Source organism: Camelus dromedarius, chromosome 8 (genome assembly GCF_036321535.1).
Source record: "Camelus dromedarius isolate mCamDro1 chromosome 8, mCamDro1.pat, whole genome shotgun sequence".
In the NCBI taxonomy this organism is placed as follows: Eukaryota; Metazoa; Chordata; class Mammalia; order Artiodactyla; family Camelidae; genus Camelus; species Camelus dromedarius.
Window position 1 is genome coordinate 28,070,771 of NC_087443.1, and position 22,708 is coordinate 28,093,478.

General features: G+C 47.7%; 1 protein-coding gene across 18 annotated transcripts in view; it reads left to right on the forward strand.

Annotated features, from left to right (window-relative positions):
• KCNMA1 (potassium calcium-activated channel subfamily M alpha 1) overlaps nucleotides 1-22,708 on the forward strand; it is a 711,615-nt gene that overhangs the window by 286,238 nt on the left and 402,669 nt on the right. The window contains exon 3 of one of the 18 annotated variants that reach the window (XM_064488016.1): nucleotides 1,776-2,043. The exons of the other annotated variants lie outside the window; for them this stretch is intronic. Within the exon in view, the coding sequence (XP_064344086.1) occupies nucleotides 1,776-1,817 (42 nt within the window). The 3' untranslated portion in view covers nucleotides 1,818-2,043. Of the gene's footprint in view, nucleotides 1-1,775; nucleotides 2,044-22,708 lie in introns of those variants that run through there. 18 annotated transcript variants of the gene reach the window in all.

Here is a 22,708-nt window from a genome sequence, read left to right on the forward strand (position 1 = left end):
GGCTTTTAGTATTTATGGGGCCTTTGCCCTTTTATCATCTCCCATTGGCTTGGTAAGATGGGCAGGGGGTTGCCATTCTAGTTGCAGAAGCGAGGACCTGGGCTCTTGAATACTTACAATGTTCTAGACTCGGTACTGGGTTCCTTAATTGCATTGCATCATGTAATTGTCTCCAGGATCCAGTAGAGGTGGGTCTACTTGTCCGATTTAATAGATGAAGAAACTGGAAGAGTTTGAGAATTTTCTCAGCTGGCAAGTGCAGATCTGGGAAGCACACCATGTCTACCTGACTCAGAAGCTGCTGTCTCGCTGATGCAGGGAGCATGGGTCAGTCTGGAGAGTGGGCAGTGTCCAGTGGGTGCCACGCTGTCTGGCCCCATCGACTCCATTAGCCTGCACTGGCCCATGGGGGCATCCTGGGTGTTAGGAGGAAGGAACACTTCTTTTGCTTCGGTGCCCACCCTGCCCCCAGATTCCCAGAGAAGATATAGCTTCTTATCCTCTTGTCTTGCCCAAACTGGATCTTGGCAACAAGCATCTGAATATCTATCTTAGGACCAGTTAGAAGCTCATAGCATGCTCTCTCCAAAAGCTGCCTTCAGACTTTACCGATGACAGCTATAGGCCAGAGGATGGTTCTGTTGCTTTGAGCCCAGTCTCAACTCTTGAAAACATCCCATCCCTGAATCCCTCTGCCCCAGGCACCTCACCCTACAGCATGAGGGAGATCTCACAGGCCTGACATGGTACCTGATCTCTAAGGCTTACAGTGATATGTAAGGCAGGAAAGAGAAGTAGGAAAAAAAAATATATATATATATTTATATTTACTATATGTTATATAACTTTTCTTCAGTCACTGAGTTACCACTTTTAGCTCTTCCAAGCTATCTACACATTCATATCACCCCTTTCACAGCTTAGTAGGTACATGGTAAATCTCTTTCCCCAAAATTGTATTATTGTAAAGTGCTGAGTCTGACCACAGAGGGGGCATAAGAAGCAAGCCCACAGATCCAGAGTGAAGTCTTGTGCTTTTATGCCCATCCGTGAGCCTGTGTCCCAAGTGGATTCCCAAGTTGGCATGGGGTGGAAAGGGCAGAGCTTACTCTTGACAAAGGCTTTGTTCATTGGACTCTGTTCCCACCTCAGACCCACGTTTGCAGCTTCTAAGTCCTTCCAGGGAGTTTCACTTGTCACTAAAGGGATAATCAAACTTTGGGAGCCTTGGTTTCCAAACGAGAGGACCAGCTGTTTCTTTGATGCACTAGTCTGTTCTCAGTATGAACACCAGCCTCAGACTCTTTGCCCTCTATCAGATGTTGAGGGGAGCCCAGTTGTCTGCTGATCTTGATTTGGCTCAAGCCAATTACTTGGTTCTGGCTATCATTTTAATACTGAATAAATCATTCCTAGTGCTGGTGGGGAACTTGGCTGCCAAGTAATGATTGTGTATTAGGATTATCTAGGGGTGTTTATTAATATACAGATTCCTGGGCTCATCCCTACATTGATTGAATTGTAATTTCTAGAGCCTGTATATATTTTTAACATCTCAGTCCTCTTTCCAGTGTTTGGGAACAGTGATCTCATTCATTTATCATCTTCCAGGCAGAGGAAAATTTGCAGTGAACTGCTCCCAGTGTGGGTGCTATTGGCGAGTCCTCACTCCCTCCTCCACCCTGACCACTTTTATTCTGCTTTTGAGCAGCAGGGCTCTCATCAGAAGCTCAAGGTGACTTTATTCTGGTTCATCTTCTGTTTCCAATGCACAGTTGGTAGTTCCATGTGGCACTTCTGGGATACTCGGAGGATAAAGAGAAGAGAAGAAACCTTTGGATTCAAATAAACACCTGTGTCACATACCTGGTGAGCTGCACAGTGTTCTGTATCCCTTTGTCACCTCTGGTGATGATGAACATGGAGCACAAACTTTAAGGGCTGGAATTCAAGAATGGCATGGCAAAGCAGATAACAATATAATGAAGTGTCCCAACGCTGCAAAGTGATAACCTTTGTGGAGAGCTATTTAATGACCACCAAATAACCATGTATTCTCCCAGTCTTCCAAGGCCCCTCGCAATTGGAAGGACTATGAGCAGAAATGACATGTCTCTTCTATCCTGAGTCAGTGAAAAGTCTGTCTGCTTCCCTGGGCTCTCTCTTGCCCTCTCATGATGATTGCAGAAGCTGTGTGTTAGGATGACAAATCCTCATGATAAAACTAGCCTGGGTTCCTGAGTCAGCTCTTTAAAAGAAGCTACCTTGGGGAGCCACCAGACCCAAAGTGACTTTGCATGAGTGGGAAATGATGAAAAGTTAAGTCTTTGGAAGTTTAGGGTTTCTGTTACTGCAGCATAACCTTACCTATCCTGATTAATGGGCTTGATATCGTCCTGAAGCCCACTTCCTTATGGATGAAGCCTCTAGTTCTCAGCATTTGTTGGTCGCTTCTCCTCCTAAACACTTTCTAGGAACTTTCTAGGAACTCTTTCATGCTGCAGTAATAATTTACTGAAGCAGAAAGAACATGGTTATTTTGAGCTATAGAAGAAAAAGAAACAAACTTAGGACCGTTGCATCCCTCTCAGAAAGGAATTGAAAATAGAGGCATATGGACAGGGGCAAAAAACAACACTGCCTGATCTTGTGTGGACGTGTTCTTTGAAAGTATTAATTACGCATTCATAATGTTTTAAAATGTTAATTTAAATGCACACAGCTTGTAATCTCTTCTTGTTCTGTCTGCTGGATGACTTGGGACAAAGCTTGCTGAGAATTAATTGATGAATAACAAGTTACGGCCTGTGTGTTTGCACTGATAATATCCTCAGAACTTGGCCGTCTTCAAGCTGCTATTCTATCTGTGGTTTCCTATTCAGGGAAATGTTGCCATGTAGCAGAGTTATCTAGTCTGATCCTTCTTTCTCTGACAAAGGCAAAAGTCACTTATTTAAAAATGGACACTCTTGTGATATTCTTGGAATTGTGTGTAAGGGACTTACTTGGCCTCTTAATACGATACAATGACATATAGGGTGAGGTACTCAAGAACAGATCTTTTGTGCATTGTGACATCAGAATGGTTTTCTGTCCATTGTGATCCATTGCACCTCTCTACGTTAGAGATATATCACCCCCCAGAAGTGATTTGATTGGATGTAAACGCCTTCCTAGGGAGAGCAAAATAGTATGCCATTAGCAGCGTAAATTTGAAATTTCTTTAGAAAAATCCGTGAGAGAATGGACACAGCTCTGTTTTTCTCTTCAAAGTATTTTCTGAGGCCCGTTCTCTCTCTCTTCTCCTTCTGGGACCCCTATAATGCAAATATTAGTGTCCTTGATGTTATCCCAGAGGTCTCTTAAACTGTTCTCATTTCTCTTCATTTCTTTTTTCTTTTTTCCGTTCTACAGTGGTGATTTCCGCTACTCTGTCTTCCTGCTCACTGATCCATTCTTCTGTATCATTTAGTCTACTATTGATTCCTTGTAGTATATTTTTCATTTCAGTTATTTTATTCTTCATCTCTGTTTGGTTGTTCTTTATATTTTCTAACTCTTTGTTATGAACTTCTAACTTCTAGCTCCATGCATCCATTCTTCTCCCGAGTTCTTTGGTCAACTTTACGATCGTTACTCTGAAGTCTGTCTCAGGTAGATCGCCTAGCTCTACTTTGCTTAGTTCTCCTCCTGGAGTTTTATTTTGTTTCTTCATCTGGAACATAGTCCTCTGCCATCTCATTTTGTCTAAGTTGCCACTTTTATGTTTGTGCATGTGGTAGGTTAGTTATGTTTCTTGACCTTGCAGAAGCAGCCTTCTGTAGGAGGTGTCCTGTGCTTCCCAGCAGTGCACTCCCCTCTCATCACCCAAGCTACATGCTCTAGGGGTTCCCCCTAAGAGGGCTGCATGGGGCCTTCTGTTGTGGTGGGCTATGTGGATGGTCTGCTAGGCTCGGTTGGCCTCTAGTCTGGTTGGTTGCCAGGCCCTGCCTTGTGTGGGTGCTGCTGTTTAATGGGGCCTGTTCACAGGGTAGCTGGTTGTGGAACCCTAGGGGGTCCTGGGGCTAGTGCTGGCTCGTGGTGGGCAGAGTCAGGGTCCCAAAGACTCTGGGACTGTTGCCCCTCAACTGGCAGGTGAAGCCAGGTCCTAGGGTTACTGCCAGACTACTGGCAGGCAGAACTGGTTCCTGGAATCTGGCGGCAGGGCTCAGGGATCCCAGAGCTCATTTCAAACCATTGGTAGCGAAGAGGGACGCAGTTCCTGTCGCAGTTGAGTATGGGGCCCTGGGCTTCTGGCAGTAAAATGAGCTCCCAAATGTGACCACCTCCAGTGTCTCTGCCCCCAGGGTGAGCCACAGCTGCACCAACTCCCTCCGCCTCTCCAGGAGACTCTCTAAGTCCAGCAGGTAGGTTTGGCCCAGGCTCCTATCAAATTAGTGCTTTTGCCTTGGGTCCTGGGGTACTGGGAGATTCTGTGTGCGTCCTGTAAGAGTGAAATCTCTATTGTCCAGAGGCCTGTGGGGCTCCTTTCAAAGCCAAATGCTCTGGGGGCTCGTCTTCCTGGTGCAGGAGCCCTGGGCTGGGGAGCCCAACGTGGGGCTCAGAACTCTTGCTCCTGTGGGAGAACCTCTGCACTATATTATTCTCCAGGTTGTGGGTCACCAGCCTACCCACCCAGGGGGATGGAACTTGATTATATTGCAAGTCTACTCCTCCTACCCATCTTGTTGTGGTTCCTTCTTTATGTCTTTAGTTGTAGATCTTTTCTATAGCTTCCAGTATTTTCCTCGATGGTTGTTCTGCAGACAGTTGTGATTTTGGTGTATTCATGAGAGGAGGTGAGTTCAGGGTCTTCCCATTCTGTCATCTTGCCTGCTCTCCTATCAGATCTGTTTTTATGGAGGATGTGAAATCAGGAGGTGAGCCTCTTAAGGACAGAGTGTGGCAGGGTGAGTGGGAGCAGGATGCTGTCGTGGAGGACACAGTCAGCCATGGACCTCTGCCCTTGGACAGCAAAGTGGGCTTGGGTGATGAGAGGTCCAGATTTGTTCAGGGAAGGCCATGGGTACCTTCCTTGGTGTGTCCTGAGAGTCCTGTGGGGTGGATTTCTTTCATATTAAACACAGGCTTCCTAAACATTTTAGAGCTGTGTTCAGGTTTTTCCTGTAACTTTCAGGCTGGAGTCATGTCACGCCATATATAGGTCAAATGATCTGTCTGCTATCCTCAGATGTGGTGGGGTTGGCAGGTAGGAAGGAGAGAGGAGTAAGGCAGGGTCCAAATCAAAAAGTGCTTATCTTTGTGCATCTGGCCTAGCGAGTGGGCTGGGAGGAGGGCAGGAAGGGGAAGGCCTGTCATGGCCTGACACTTGTACAGTGAGAAGAGTTGGCCCAGGGACGGGCCACCAGAATGCCACCAGAGCTCCTTCTTCCTTCAAATTTGCCTGGGGTCCCAGCAGCTTCAGAGTTTTGAGCCACATTCTAGTTAGATTCCTAGGGAATCATTCCCTTCCTTTCTTGCAGAAAAGCCTTCATGAGGGTTTGGGGGTGATCACCTCCCTCTCGAAGGCATCTTATGTCCAAATTAATCCTCCTGTTTCTTGTGCCCCCACTGTGTTGACACCCACTTTTTCAGGGTGCTTACCAGACCCTATTTCTTTTGTGCCATTTAGAAGCTCCTTCTCCGGAATGCCCCGTGGAGTCTCCTCTGTTTTGTTTAGGAAAAAATATGTTGATAGGTCTCTTGAAAACTGGGAGTGAGACCTCCAGGAGAATGTTCAGCTATCAAAAGTTGCCACCAACGGCCTTTTCCAGAGTGCAGGGTCTGTTACTCAGAGGATCCTTTTTTGTTTGGTGAGCACTGGAACTAGTTGAGTATGACAGTTTGCCTGGGGATCAGGGCAGAACTGAACTGTTCTGCATCAAAGAGGCGGTATCAGGTTAGGACATGCTATGCTATGGTAACAAACAACCCCAGCAGTGGTGTAACACAAGAAAAGCTTATTTCCTGCTTAATATCACTCACGGAGGGCAGTGGGGATGGAAGGGGGAGGCTCTTCATTAAAATCACTGAGCAAACCAAACTGAATGAAGCTCCATCTTGGCATCTGCTTCCAACATCATCCTGGCCCGAGATGATGGCGCATCACCCTGGCTGATCGGTTCCATCCAGAAATGGTGCACATCACTTTGCTCATGACTCACTGGACAGAGCAGACCACTGCCACATATGACTTCAAAGGAGACTGGAAAGGATTTTCCCAATTGCCCTGAAAGTGGAAAAAATTGGAATATTTGTAAATATCCCTGATCACATCGGTGGGGGTGAAGTTCACTCTAGTGGGAGGATGAAGGTCAAGGGGTTTTGGAGAGAGAGTAGGGGCAGGTGTCAGGCTTCTCAGGATCATGTTTCTACCTGGAGGGTCTGTGTGGGGAAGGGAACCAAGGAATCCTTGGTTGAACTATGGCCTAGAAGAAACTGGGTGAACTCAAAATCTCCTACTAGACCCATGAGGTGCTTAATTTAAATCCCTTCTCTACCTTACCTGTGAAATCTTCGACAGTGTGTTGTACCCTGTTGCCTGTGTCAGGAGCATGGGGTCTTGGGGTGAGGCAGGAGAGGGTCTCAAACAGGTGTCACATCCAGGGAGGGAGTCATTCAGGGCAAAACCACAGGCTATACACCTGGGCCCAGCCGCTGGGCAAACCAGAGATGGCCAACTTTTGAGTTCATGTACGTGTTATTTTTCCTCCTGGATCATAAATTCCTCAAGGTCAAGGATTGTTTTTTCTTTGTATGTGTGTCCCCTTGCAGAGCATAGAACTACTCTGGACACAGTAGGTGCTCGATTGCTTGAGGCTTGTTTGTGGGTGAATGAGTAGCGGAGTAAGTGCATTTCTGCCTCTTCCCTGTGCTCTGAAGTCCTGCAGGGAAGGATGACTGGGGAAGGGGGTGGGTGCAGAAAAACTCTTCACTGTGGAAAGCAGCTCTCCTCACTCCACATCCAGCTTTGACTTCTATACCTGTTGTTAAAGGAACGAAGGCTCCCACTGCTCCTGAAATGGGATACGGAGCGCTTCCTCACCTGTCCTCCCCTGTGCTGGTGAACGTTTGGCTCTGGAGATGGGCTCCACTGATGTGCCAAGAGGCGGATGGCAGCCTAGGAGCCCTGGATCAGGACGTGGTGGGGGTTCTGAGGCAGCGCTGGAGGCAGGCGCCTGTGAGGAGTGAGGAATGGGTTCTGTGGGTAATCACTGGAGGCCATCCTTGGAATACCTTCCTTCACTTGCACACTCCTTCGTTTATTTACTTGTTCCTTCTCTCATTTGTTTATGACTTCATTCACTCCCTCCCTCACCCACAGTGATAATGTACGATAGTGTGTATATGGAGCTTGTGATCAATGCCTGGTACAGGATGAGAGCAAGTAAATGTGTCTGCACATTCAGTCATCAGCAATATTTTCTGAGTGTCTGTTTTGTAGCAAGCACTCCACCAGACCCTGGGAACAGAACAGAGAACAAACAGACAAACAAAGGTCTCTGCCCTTGCGGACCTTGCATTCATGTGGATGGATGGGAGTTGTTATTATTACTTTGAAGTATCTGTGATGTTCTGGGAAATCCATAGAAATGGACAATATGGCCCTGCTTCTCAGGGAGATTAAAAATCAGTGGCAGACAAAACACACGCATGTGGATATAATGCACAATGAGGCGGCCTATGTGGGGCCCCGCGGGCTATGCAGGTGGGGCCGTCAGACCGTGAGTGAGGGAGTGCTCATGATGGGTATCACGCCCTGCCAGGGCAGAGAGTCAGGGAAGGCTCTGCTGGGGGTGGGATGGGAGTACGGGTGGAGGAGGATGGGCTGTGACTGCAGACCCCTCTACCTCTTACTGGCTCTGTGACTGTGGGCAAGTCACCTCACCTCTCTGAGCTCCTTTTCCTCCTCTGTAAAACCTTAGGAGGCTGTTGTGAGTTAATATTTTGTGACGCTTTTGAGCACTACCAGACACAGATAGCCTCTCCATACAGGTTAGTTATATCAACACATGAAAAAAGTGGGGGTTTGTAGGATCCATATTAGAAGAGGTAGCCAGCCCCATAGAGGAGAGCCCTGAATAGCACTGAAAGATTATGGGTAGACAAGAGCCGGGTAAGATTCCCTTCCCCAAGGAGACATTTCGTTTCCTTCATTCACTCCTGTCCCTCTCCCTCCTCCCTCTTTTTCACACGCTCCAGGCTATGGGGAGTATCTGATTCACCTCTGCACCCCCAGTGCCCAGCACAGTGCCAGAGAGACAGATGGTATGTAAATATTGTCCAGTGAGCCAGTAAACATCCTTTCATCAGTGTCACTGGATTTCTCATCGTTCTATTCAGGAACCAACCTCTGTCTTCCAGGTCCCCAAACTCTCACACGGGGGCTTGAAGAGGCTGACAGCCTTGTATTCCCCCAGCTTCCTTATCTACTGCATATCACCCCATCACTGACCTTGGGCTGTTGGTCTTTCCTCGGAGCCTCCTCCAGGGCACAGAGGGGAGGCAGGTCTGCCCAGGATGCCCCTTGAGTCATGGCAGGTGGGTGGTGGGAGGTGGGGCTGAACTAGTGGGAGAGAAGGGGCATTCCATCACCTATTGCCTCCATTATCCTTGGATGGTTCATTTCCATCTTGTGCTCCTGAGGCCAGTAGTAATAATGGTAACCATCGTCATCACCATCACCATCACCATCACCATCACTATCATGGCAGCAGATAGCACTTAGGGCGGAGTGTTCTTTAGTTACCAAGCACTATTCCAACTACTTTACCTGCATTGAAGCAGTTCCCAGTGCCCACCCATATCCCCATGGCCAATAGCAGAGGTCTCTTGAGAGTAGATGCCAGAGATGTACCTCGTCTGCACAGGTGGTTCCCTGCGTCTCCTGCCTGAGAATGTTCTGTCTCCATGAGTGACAGGTTTGAAGTGCCAGAAATTTAACCTCCTGGCAGTGACCCTCTAGCAGTGACAAGTGGGTTAATGGAATAGATAACCCAACTCTCACCCGCAATGGGATACGCCCCTTGGAGAGCCCCTGGAGGAACTGAAACCCGGTTGACCACCGTGGGCATAACTGACTCACCAATGCACCCATTGCTCGTTTCTTCTTTTGTCTCACTTCCCAGTGCCTCATGTTGTTTCCCTGGATTATCTTCCGCATAAATTGCTCGTACCAAGTCTTGGGCTGCTTTTAGGAGGAATTCAGCTGAAGACTCCTATTATTACTCCCATTTTATACATGCAGCAGAAAAAGTAACTTACCAAGGTGACACAGCTGGTAAGTGGTGCAGCCAGGACTGCACCCGGCTCAGGTCCAGAGTCCCTGTCTCTAACAACTGTGCCATCCTTCCTCTCCGTCTGACTGTGATTTTTAAGTCAAGTGCTGCAGGCTTTTGGCTCCAAATCTTGGGGCCCCAAAAGGAAATACAAATTGCCTGCACATCCCTAGCTCAGTAACCCTGAATACAGTCCGGGCAGTAACGCTCCACCTGGTCCAGGCAGAGAAGCTCTGCTGCCTCCTTTTTGTGTCAAGGAGCTGCCAGCCCCTACCCCTGTTAGTATTTGTTGGCAAGACACAGTACAAGTGTTCCTGAATTAAAGGCACAGTGAAATGACACTTGAATTCTCTGAGGAACAATTCTGCTATGATGGATAAACATGTTAATTACTCAGGATTTAACTTCCAGCTGCTGCCTCTGTGGAGATTTCTCCTCTCAGCCTGAGCTTGAGGCCTGGTGTGGTGGACTCTCAGGGCGCTCGCTCTGGCCTCTCCATCCCTACACACAGCCAACACCCGGGAGGCAGTTAAGTGGAGTGATACAGAGCATGGGCTCTGGTGCTAGGTGGCTTGGGTTCACATCACAGCTCTACCACTCATAACCCCTGGGTCCTTGAGCAAATAGTTCAACCTTGCTATGCCTCACTTTTTCTATCTGTAAAATGGGTTGCTGTGAAGATTCACTCTGTTACCATCCTTAAAGGACTTAAGGACTTTGACATGTCCAGGCTGTAAAAGGAAGTATTTGCCATGCAGACGGCCACCTCAGTGCCCAGATCTCCCCCTGCAGGATTTGCTGGGTACTTTTTTTTAGTGTCCTCACGGCCTTGCTCTGAGCATAGTGAACTTTGCAGTTCACTTTTTCCTGAGCCTGATTTCACCCTTCCCAAAGGAGAGTGGAGTGAGGCACATTTGTAAAGTCTTCTAGGATGTGTGTAGGGGCTGCCCATTTGTTCACTTATATATCAAACTTAAAGAGTGCCTACTCCATGCTAGGCCTCACAGCAGAAGCTGGGGCTGCAACCTCCAGGCAGATGTGACCCGTGACTGCACGCAGCTTTCCTGCAGGAAGGCGGAACCACAGGTGAACCATGTACTGCAGCATGAAGCCATGGGTGGTATGACAGAGGCCAGAGGGTTCCCTGCAGCACCCCTGTGACGAGGGCAGCACATGGCAGTGTGGGCTTTGGAATCCAGTTGCACCCCTACCTCATCCAAGGGCCGGGGCCACCCCCCTGTCGCCCCCAAGTTGGAGCCCCAGTTGGGCTCCAGATTCCGCAAGGAGCCAGGCACGGAGACTCCAGCCTTCAAGTTACCTTTCACAGCATCGTAAACTTCTGGGCTCCCCAGGCTGGAAATGGCTTGCTGCTGATGGGATCATTAAGAGTGCCAGCCAGATCTGATCTCCGCATTTGGAGGTTTATTAATATCACCTCAAATTTATCTTCCTCGATGGGGAAATTTTGCCAGCATCTAATAAAAGTGAAATGCACAGTGGCCTCGTGCCAACAAGAGCCCTTTGCCTGTCGTCAGCTGTTAGCAGAAAGCTCGTGCAGCAGGCTGCGACTGGGCTGATGAAAATGTAACGAGGGAGGGGAAGGGAGTTTGGTATCTTCAGTGCGGAACCTGGACTTCAAACCTCCTCCAGAGGTCCCTGCCCCTCAGCTGAGCTGTGAAAATGAATTTCAGAGCTGTGTCTCCCTCTGAGGGTGTGTGCCTCACCCTCCAATGCCCATCTGAACACAACACCCTGATGAAACCATACTTGTCCCCTCGGAACACTTCAGTGAATCCCGCTTATCTTCCAGTCTAGAATGCAACCACAAAAGAATATCAATGAGCGGCGTGCGTGGAGCTGGCTGCCGATGAGAGGAGAAAATGCATCCTGGAGGAATGTAATAGGGCTTTGACAAGAAGGATGCCAGGTTGAGCTGCTGAGGAAGTGAGGCCCTTAGCTTTTGATACAGATGGGGTCCTCTCGGTTAGAGGAATCAGATCGTGATTCCAAGGCAGTCTCGAGTTGTCCCACTAGAGACCTGGTCGCAGGAAGCCTGAGGTGGTAGGGAGTGTTTGGGGAGGCTGAACTGATGTAAGGTGCTGAATGGAGGAGCAAGTGCTTTCAGAGCTTCTAGCTCAAAGGCATCCTTGGTCCATTATAACATGTCCAGTGCCCTCATTTTACTAATGAGGGCATGAAGCCCAGAGAGGGCAAGCTATGTGCCTAGCATCACACAGGAAGTCATTGGTGGTAGGGCTAGAACTAGAATGGGTGTCTGGCTTCCCTATTGAGCAGTCTTTCCATCAGACCATATTCCTACCTTTCTTCTTTACTTGGGTATCTTTAATTGAGCCCTTGCCAAGCGTCTTGTTAAGCAGCAGGTGTTCTTCATTGACCTCCACAGCGACCTTGGGAGAAAGATGCTCTTGGTGCCTTCTTTTGATACGTGGTGTCATGGGACTGGGAGAATTTAAATGACTTGCCTAAAGCCACAGGCAAGTCAGTGGTGGATTCACGGCTCCAACCTAGCCAGCTGGCTCCAGAGTGTTGCTTGCAATCAGCAGTCTAAACTAGTGCTTCTCAAAGCGGGGTGCCTGGAGGAGCAGCAGAAACCTGGGAACTTGTTAGACACACACTTTCCTGGGGGTGGGGCTAGCATCTGTGTTTGAACATGTTTGAATTGGTCTAAATTGTTTGAGCCATAAACTGCCGATTTTATAGTGAATCTTCCTTCTCATGCTCTGTAAACCAAATTGCTGACTTCTCGCACTTGAGGAAATTTACAAGGTCATTGCTACTTCTCAGCGGCCCAGTTTCCGGTGGCCTCTTTTAACAGTGGGATTATTCTGGAATCCTGGGATTGGCACCCAGAGGGGTTAAGTGTGCCTCTGAGCTTGAAGATGGCCAAATTGGCATTGCTGAACCCTCTGCTGGCCAGAGGGGATTCTGAGAGTCCCGTCTGCTTTCATGTGAACTTGGACAGTTTGGTCTAGTCAAGTGGAAAATTAACAAACCAGAAAGGAAGGGGACACAATCTGAGACCAAATGTTCATTGCAACCTGGGTGCTGCCAGACTTCTAAGCATCGCTCTTGAGAAGCCATTAGGAATCTCACACTGGAGATGTTTTCTTCTTGAGTCAACAGATATTCATCTTGCACCCACCAAATGCCAGGCATTTTGCTTAGGACTGGGAATAGGAAGATGAAAGGATGTGGTCCCTGCCTACGGGGAACCCACTGTCTGGTGTGATTATCTCGTGATGGGATTCTCCACTGAGGAAAATGCAATGGCTTTTAATTGATGCAGTTGATGATGTCCAGTTAACGGAGTGTCATAAAAATAAATTCCCCGATTACTCCGTTGGTGGTCGGTGACATTGCGTACTAATGAAGGCAGCATTTTTTTGGTGGTGTGGGATAAAACCATTGCAGCCCAGTGAAGGAGAGTCTGATGAAGACTTCATTATTTAATGAACCATGTCCTTGTGAACAGCTGGGGTATAAACCAGCCAGGACAATTATGCAAGTTGGATTATGTCTCCACTAAATTGATTCTACTTTATTCGATTAGGTTGGTTCTCCAAAGACAGATTCTTCCAAGTTGGGTCAGGGAGAAAAATCACCACTCAAACTTGGCTTCTAACTTATAATCTTCAAAATGCTTTAGCTCTCAAATCTTAAGAGGAAACCCATGGAAGCCACTATGTTATCAGCAAGAGAACCAAGAACAATTAGGTATTTGCGATAGCTATCAGTGTGTTCTGTACAAGACTCACATAGCCTTCTCTCAGTGAGCTTGCCCACAGAGGAGCAAGAGACAGGCAGGAGACTGTGACCACTCCTTTGTGAGCCCCCAAAGTAGCCAGCCTCCAGCTCAGCAGGCAAAGTCTCTGATTTTACACACAGTCAAATATAGGCACATAGCTAAACATAGTGAAAAGAAATGGGACTGATGTGAAATTCTTCCCCCAACCCCATCCTGCCATTTTCGGAGTATTAGACATGATCTAGTCCATGATGCATTAGTAGCTTATGAAATCTATTTAATGGGTCATCACTAATATCACTAAAAAATGAAAAAGAATAAAATAAAATAGTATAGTGCATCCAATATACACAGTAAAAATAAGTATTGCTTCATGAAACCATGTTTTGGTTTGTGCATGTAAGGGCATGGGTGGGCCTCTGTGTTGTGGCGTGTTCTGAACCATATTGTAATTCCCACAGCAAGACTGTGGGTGGGAGGGGAGATTTCTGGGTGTAATTCATTTTCCTGTAACAAGAGGAGCCGAGAAAGTCTAGAAAATCACCTGTCCCCAATGTGGTCTCTAAGGTTGTGAAATCACTGGTTGAATGTTGGATTCAACAGTGGCTTTTGGACTTCTTAAGACAGGGTCCACCCAGTACACTTCCCCTTACTACATGTGATACGTTCAGATCTGTTCTACTGTGCTCTACTGATCTTTTCTTCTCTTCTGGTCTCTTCTAGTCTATTCCATTCCATTCTATTTCCATTTCATTTATAAAATGTTTGTTGGGACTCATTAGGTAGATCCATTTCATGATCCACCAACGGGTTACAATTTAAAAAACCACCAGATTGGGTAACATTCAAACTCCCTTTCAACCCCAAATTCTGTGACTGCAATATAAATCACCAGTATATTAGGGTGTAAAATTCTTTGTGCTGCAGGCTCCCAGATAAAGTTGTTGATTGACTGAAGACCGTCTGTTATTAACCACTCACTGATTCACCTGCCCATTTATTCCAATTATTTGCTGTATACCAGGTACAGTGCTAGGCCATGGTGATGGGGAAGGATGTAAAGTAAATAAAACAACTGCCCTCAAAGAGTTCATAGTTACAGTGGCACTGAGTAGGTTTCCTGGGATTGTGAGGGTCCCAGCAGCTGCTCACCTGGAGTTCCCCTTGGGAGGAATGACCTTTGAACTTCATTTCTATCATATTCTCCTCGATGTTCCTGGGTGATGTTCCTTAGGGTTCCTTTGGCCCTAAAGACTTGGTCCAATAGCAGAGAGTTTAACATGCTGCTATTAGTAAAACTCAAAATGAGCATATGTTAGAAAACAAACGTTGTCCCCTTCTGGGCCCTCTCAAAGGTCTCGGGAGCCCTAAGTACTTGTGTATTGATTAATTTCCTGCGTAGACCACTGATCCTGTGGACTGACTTGCAGGGACTAATAAAATAAGAGCTCAGTGTTGGGAGCTAATCCGACTTCTTGTGTATAGACCGGCTTTCTGCTGGGGTTTAAGGAAGGACTTGCCACTCGAGTCCTGGAAATGCTCTGTTGAAGTGTTTCCCAGACGGTTAGAGGGGAACTGAGCCCGGGGGTGGGGGGGCACTGGACGTTCCTTAAGGCCATGATGAGAATCCCATCCTCAGGTGTACCTGTCAGTGTCGATCCTTCCTGAGCTCTGGACATCTGAGGGTGGTTGGGAAGGTGGCCACATGTCATTTAGAATCATGTGCTAATTTTTTTTATGATGATTTTATTGCCCTGCGAGATTATATACTCCTGGTGAGGAGCATCTGGCTAACTAGGTTCAGTCGCTCCATGGCTCTGAGTTGCTCCTCCTTGGGACGGAGAATCCGAACAAGAACCACCCACCCCAGCAGGCTCGAGGGGAGGGCCAAGTGACAATGGGCCCCCAGGAAGCTCCTTTATGGTCTCCCTGCAGCCCCTCCTGGCCCGCAGAAAGCCAGCCCTGAGCACCAGGTTTGTTCCTCCAACTGGAAAACTCTGTTTTCTCCTCTCAGTCCAGTGCTGGAATACCCTCATGTCATTAAACATCCTGACATTCTTCACACATGCTTCCACCTTTTCTCTCCATCCTCATCACATGCCATAGCCCACCTTCCACTTTGGGCCAATCAACCAGAATTGCAAGTGCTTCCCCACACCCGAGGGGCTGCTTCTGCTTCTGGTTTACCCTTTGCCCAAGGAGCTTCCCTCATACTCCCTGTGATCGGCTCTCCCCAGCACTCTCCACACTTTATAGAATGACCTCTTTCTGTGTTCTTCTCTCCTGCGTGTCTTCACTTGAGCGGTCACAACCCAGGCCAGCCCCTAGGGAGCTGTGCACACCCGAATTTGAGGGTTGAACCCAATGACATCGTCGAGGTGGGAGGACACTCCGGCTCACCCGCAGCCCCATGGTTTGTGTGAGCCCCAGGAGACCCGCATGCCCCCAGGGATGTGTGAGATGGGCCACTGAGACGATCTCCTCCAAAGCAGACTGTTGTTAGGGAGGCAGTGTGGCTCAGGGAGTGAATACGGCTGGGGCCTTTGAATGAGGCACACAGGTTGCCATCCTGCAGAATGCATGCATGTTTATGTCTCTTACACTCAGTGCTACAAGATGAGGTGAGGCCATTCCCAGTGATGGGCCTGGTTAGAGAAGCCACTGGATCCTGGGACACGGAAGCTGGGAAGGTTTTGCTGGGTCATCTCTAGTCCACTGGATGTTCTCCCCTTATAGATGAACAGGCTGAGGTCCGGAGCTGGGGCATGACTTGCCCAAGGTCAGTGAGAGCTATCACTGCCAACTTGTGGGGTGGCAGCTGCCCAGGCTGTGAGGAAACACAGGGACCTGGTACAATTTCTTCTCCCCCTAGTTGCCACTGTCTTCTCTTGGGTGTCCTTGTCTTTCCCTGGAGCCAAGAGGCAGGGAGGAAGAAGCATCCATTGCCATGGAAACGAGCCCACAGCACGAGCAGGCTGCTCTCCCCACTAACTGTAGCTCCTTTAACAGGTGCGGGTGCTGGTTCTGCTGCGGGGCCTTGATGGGGATGCTGGGACCAGTCACCGTATCGTCTAGGAGAGAAAGCTGGAGGAGTAAATTACATAAATTGCACAGGCTTAGCAAGTGGACCACAGGGCTACCTCTCCTTTTTACACCAGCCTCTCCTCTGTCAGAGGCTCCTACCAGGATTTAAGAATCTTTTCAAAAAAAGAGATCAGCTTTGAGCAGAGTTTGGTCTTCAGATGCCAGAACTAAAGTTTTGAACTGAAAGCAGCTCTGGCTGGAAGGTTCTGTTTGTCAGAGCTGCCAGAAAAAAATCTAAAATGAAGAGTTGGAGTTGGAAGAGAAAAAAGAAAATTTATTTTGCTTTCAGACATATTTAAGTCTCCTAAATGCACCAAGAGTTGAATTGAGGCTTTAAAAATCAACAGGCTTTCCTGTTCATGTGGGACCGACGAGTCTAGGGATTGGGAAGGGCCCTATTAGGTCATCTCATCGATCCCTCTGCCTCCGGGCCTATTCTTATCCCTCTTGTGTATAAAACTCTGGAGAAGGTGACTTCATAAGCTCCCACTGTAATTTGTTCCACTGTCTAACAATTCTTGATCTTAAAACCATCTTCCTTATAGTAAGGCCAGATTCCTCCCACTGCCTCCAAAGCTTCTCTGTCCGTAGTCCAGCACTGCTCAGAGGCAGCTAGGATTTTATGAAATGAGTGTGGACTTGGGTCTATCATCAGTGTTGAAATCTTGCTATTTCTCCTCATAGGGTAAAATGACCTTGGACAGGTCACTTAACTGCCCCAAGGCTCAATTTCTTGGTTTAAAGAGGTCACTCTGAAGGTTTCAGGAAGTAACACATGCAAATGTGCCTAACACAGCACCTGACATTTAGTGATGCTCAGCCAAGGTGCTGTGTTTGTTGGCCTGGCGGTACCATGGTGTGGGCACCTTTTGGATCAAGACCTCAGGCATTAAGCTTTTGGTTGGTGGGTCGTAGGGTTGTTGGGGGGATAGGGAACTGGAGAAGAAGAGTGGATGATCATGGTGCTTGGCCATTGGCTGCTTGGCAACCAATACAAGAGATTTCAGTATTTTAGAGTCCTGTTTGGTTACACCGGTGCATCCTGTCTAAAGTATAATTTCAGGTGGTTTCTTCAAAGATGCCAAGCAAAACCCTACCTCCACGTCTTTGTGCCACTCATATCCCGGCCCCATGCCTTCGCTGCCTTTTCAAATCTTACCCATCAAGGAAGAACCAGCTCAAATTCAACCTCATACATAAATATGATTCAGCTCTAAACCCATAAACTTTATGCTCTGCGTTCCTTCTCCAGGAGGAGTGAAAGAGGAAGGAAGGTTGTTCCTGCATGGCCAGTTGAGCCATTGGCTGAGTCAGGTGATCACAAAGCATTCATCCTGAGACTCAAAGACAGGAAACCAGGCTAGAGAGGGCCAGGGACTTGCCCCAGGCCCTCCCAGTCACCAAGAACCGATTTAGAACCTCGGTCTCCTGGCTCACTGCCTAGGCTCCTTGTCCAGCACCCCGTGAGTGAGGCTGTTCCTTGAGCCTGGAGGTAGAACAGAGGCAGCCCCCACCTGCACAGCACCCCTCCTACCCCTGCACATGTTGGCTGAGTCACTTGGAGAGGAGGTGGATAAGGGGGAAACCCTTTTTTTTTGAAGATGGCATGCCCCAATTGGGAAAATTGAAGCCAGGCAGGGAGTGTGAGTGGGGTCTCCCATCCAGATCACCTCCCCAACATTCACACCAGGGTTGGAGTGCTGGAGAAATGAAAAGCATCAGTGTATTTCTCACCCACCTGGGCTAGGGGGCTAACTTTAAGCCACATGCTGGGTGAGTGAAGTTTTGCTTTTGATTAGATCTCTGATTGGGTTAGCTTTTCTAGAACTTATTTCAAGTGGAAATTCCTTAGACAGACTCGTTCTGCTGTCAGGGAGGTGCTGACTAGCCTCTGAAGCACCTGGATTACAGAAACATCTGGAGGGGGGTTATTCAGGCCAAGAGGCTGTGAGATAAATGTGTTTGTAAGTGTGTGTTGAATCTATGATCCTGTCTGCTGGCTGCAAATTCTGTCACTGCACCATGGAAAAATCCTTCCCAACTAAGGAAAGTAGCAGGTGCAAAGATGCTGATGTTGGAGCTATTGAGGAAACACAGTTTTGGTCACAAAAATGGTATTTACATGCTGGGTTGGCATGTGATTGGTCCAGATGGGGAAAATACTGTTGAGATGGCCAGGCTCCTTTGTATAAGGGACACGGAGTGGCTCCTGGGACTGCTGGGGACAGTATAGGATAGGGAAGCAGACTGCTTTGAAGAGCATGGGGTTGGAGTTCGATTCCTGACTTTGCTGCCTTCCAGCTGGTTGGCCTTAGTGACCCTACAACACTTGAGACTGCCTTGTGGGTAGGGGCTCCGTGTAAATTCTGGATTCCTTCTCTTGGGGCTTTCAAGGATAAACACAGCTGGGTACCTCAGGGATAAATGACCCATAGTTTTGAGCCTCTCAGCCTTAGGCATCAGAATGGACTCAGAGCAGGAAAATGTATGTATGGTGGTGGAGAGACCTGCGCATAAAGAGACCCCCTATGGGCTGCCATTTTGGCCACATCTCAGTGTCAGGAAGCTGCCAGCTGGCCTGCTACATTTCCTGAGCTCTGACAAGGCGGCAGCCGGAATCTTCTTTGCTGGTATCTGGAACAGCTGCTGGGATTTAAGAGTGCACTTAGAGGAATTACCTGGAATCACGGCAGGCATTAAGAAATGGGAATGCATTTCTGTAAGCTAAGCTAATGTTTGCGAGTAAGAGAGCAAGGTCTTTCCTTCCATGGTGGGTGAGACGCGAAAAGGGCTGGCCTGTGATTGTGCTCTAAATACATATGAGCAGTGATTTCATCTGGGTGTACTCAGCATGGGACTCTGGCTGGATAGTGGTGAAAATGAATGAGTGGATCTGGTTCAGGGACCTCCTTTGAGATCAGTTGCTCAAGGGAGCCGCCATCTCTAGGCACCTAGGAAGTGACAACTGTCTTGGCCAGTACATGAGGACAGCTGGACAGCACAGTGCTCTGTGCCTATTCCTCTACTCACTCTTCCTGGGTTTTGTGGCATCACAATAGTCCCATTGGTATCTCCTGGTTTAATTTCATTCCCTAGTATTTAGTTGGCACTCCCCTGTGGCATCACACAGCTGGGTGTACCATGCCTGTCTTCTAGTGGTTTGAAGTATTTGGAAATGTAATTAATGAATGTGCAATTTATTAGACAACAATAAAAACAGTATAAATTATGATTATAAGTTGAATCTTAGCAGAATAGATATGTATAGGGCTGATGTAAGTGTCCTTTGAGCTTAGAAGAGGGAGAAACTTCTGAAATCTGGAAGAGATTGGTGATTGGTTTTGAATGAACCATATGCAACCAGAACCCTGCACAACTGATGGGAAAACGCACCCACTGAAGGCCGCCATGCTCCCTCTGCTGACCCTGCATTTGATGACCTTTGAGCCTGAGGCAGTAACAGAGCCTGGGTTAAATAGAAGGAAGGGGGTTCTGCCTCTTCCTTTTACAGACTGAGAGCTCCATCTGGCTTGGGGACTGCTTGGGGTTTGCTATACATGTGTCATGGTGGCCTGGATAGGTGGTCACTTGGCTTAGTACCAAAACTGGCTGCTGAGTGGTTTCCAGCTCTGACTCTGGCTAATGAGGTTGGATTGAAAGCATGTTGCAAATGACTGAATGTCAGTGAACGATGGCCATTTAGTGCGTGTGCTCCTCCTAGGAGCCCTGCCCTGTGTTGTGCTGAGCACCAACAGAGCCCAAGGAGAAGCTGACACCCAATCAGTCTACCTCCTAGGTGTCCCTCTTGTCCATTTGCTTCTCACCTTGTTCAGGTACCATCACTTCTTGCATAGACTACTGCAGTCATAGTCTAAAAATATGCTGACATTCCCTCCCTATCACCCCCACTCTCCGTCCAATCCATTTTTTTCAGTAGTGGCCAGGAGGACCTTTCTAAAATGGTTTTCTGATGACATTAATTCCCTTTTAAAAACTCTTCACTTGTCCTCATTGTACTATGAAGAAAATCCAGTCTCCTTATCGTGGGTTGTCTGCTCCTGAATATTTCTCATTCTCCATGTGCTTCTCATATTGTAACTTAAAAACGAAAACAACACACCTCCCCTATGGATCCTTGTACTGGGGATGTCTCCCCTCTCCACGTCGTCCTTTTGCCTGACTCCATCCTATTCATCCGTCATGAGCGTCATCCCTTACCAGACCAGGATGGCTCCTCCTGTTCCATACCTCACAGCTTGCTGAACTTTTCCTGTGTAACACCTCGTGAATTACCATCTTTCTGCGCAGTTTTTGTTGGTTTCTTTGCTTGTTTGATGTTTCATGTATGCTTTTCCTCTCTTTTCCTCTTTCTGCCACTCACCAGGTCCCCGAGGGCAGGAAATAGCCCCGTCCTGTTGGCTGCTGCTCAGGACCTAGCTCAGAGCCTGCAATTCAGCAGGATTCAGGACATGCTTATAGAGGTGGTGGATCCTTTGGGTTTCCAGAACTTCTTCCTAGATTCCCACCTTGTGTCCTGCTGACCAGGAAACCACCAGGGGTAAAAGGAGCTCCAGGCAACTCAGCCAGATGTTTCTGCCTTTAGATGAGCTTTATGCCTAGGCACAGAGCAGGAGGAACTATGTCGACTCGTAAACCGAGCATATTTATAGTGGAAATTGGTGGGTGAGAGTAAATATGAATCCCCATGCTGTCATTTTATGGCCTGCTTCATAGATTGTACTCACTCATTTAGAGTTTGCAGGCTATTAATTTTGTTTGTAGAGAGCCAGGACTCTTGGGGACAGAATTTACAGGGCTGTGTGTAGTGTCAGACATGTGGAGCCCGGCCTTCAACCCCTGAAGAGTTTTGGAAAAAGAATAAGCGGTCTTTGAGTGGTTGGGACTCAGGGCCCTTTCCTCTAGATTTCCTCCTGGCCATAATTTTTTAAACGTTTAAAAAAAGCAAATTCACTTATTATTTTAATGTTACCCTAGTCTTCAGGGGCCCTCCTTCCTGCAAGCTGAGTAGCTATGCAGAATTATGGATTCAACACTTGGTAGAGAGAGCTTCCCTTCTGAGAGCTTGAGGAAGGAGGCGTGAGGAGGAGTGCAAGGAGAGTTGGATGGAACTGGGTAGAATCCAGCTGAATCCCTTAGCTTGTGATCGTCATCCAGTTTTTGTTAATTTTTGACTTTCCTTTTCTTCCTCTATAAATCCTGACTGCTGCCCCAGACCTCAAAGAATGATTTTAAAGATAAAGGAGATGAAATAGGAATTCTAGGTAATAAAATGATTATGATGATTGCTGTCTTGAAGGAAGGCTAGTTCCATAGGAACAAAGTATAAACTAAATGTCAGGGCACTCGGTCTCAACTCTATCACTGACATGCTGGGTGACCTTAGGCAAATTGGTCAGCCTCTCTGGTCTCGGATCCTGCATGAGTGAAATGAGAGATTTGATCTTGAAGGTGGTGCTACTCAAAGTGTGGTCTGTGGACCAGTGTCAGCTGGAAAACTTGTTAAAAATACAGATTCTCAGGCTCCACCCCAGGCCCCCAACACAGAATCCCTTGGGATGGGGCACAACCATTGGTGTCTTAGCAAGTTCTCCAGCTGGCTGGTGGGCACAGTGAAGTCTCAGAAGCATGACTCTGATAACTTCTGGCTCTAACTCACCACCTCCACAGCCCTGACATCACATCTGATGTTGGCTCTCCAAGCAGTTGTCCTCCCTTGGAGCCTTCCTCCTTGGCATCTTGGACCACAGTGGCCTTTGGAAAGAGGAGAACAGTGTGGAGTCAGAGAATGAGACAGGATCCTAGGTCAAGACTCAGTTGGGGTTTGAACCTTATGCAGCATCTATCTGCGGAGCTGCTGCTTTGTCTCTGCCTCTTCCTTGCCTAGTGACCTTGGTCAAGTTATTTGAACTCACTGGTCCCCATTTCCCTCACCTGTAAATGAGGAGGATACTAAGACCTATTTCATATGGTTGTTATGGGGATTACATGAGTCCTGTGAGACAGGTGCCTCCAGGGCCTGCACGTCACCAGCCCTGGGTGCGTTTGCTGCTGCTGTTACCATCGGCATCCTCCTCTTCCTCCTCCTCCTCCTCAGCATCATGGCTCCAAGAATATATCTATGTAGGTCTTTGAGTAAATGGAAGATAAGGGATTGGGACTTCAGTTTCCTAATTTACTCAGTGATCTTGGGCAAATCATTGAAGCTTAGAAGGGAAAATGTCCTCATCTCTAAAATGGGAATATTTATTTTTTCTGCTGATACTTATTGTCTATCAAGTGCTGACATCTGTCCAGGCCCTGACGATGTTGCATGGGGCAGCCAGATGTGGTCCCTGCCCCCTCTCTCTGCAGCTTTCTCTGAGCCCTGGGATCGTTGAGGGGTTTGGTGAGATAATATATGAGAAAATCTATTTGTGGCTGTCAATCAACACAGATGCAGAGCTCTGAGTTAAATCGTGTTAACTGTTCTTGTGCTAATAGACCTTTTAGAAAGAGGAGGAGGCCCTGCCTGGAAGGACTA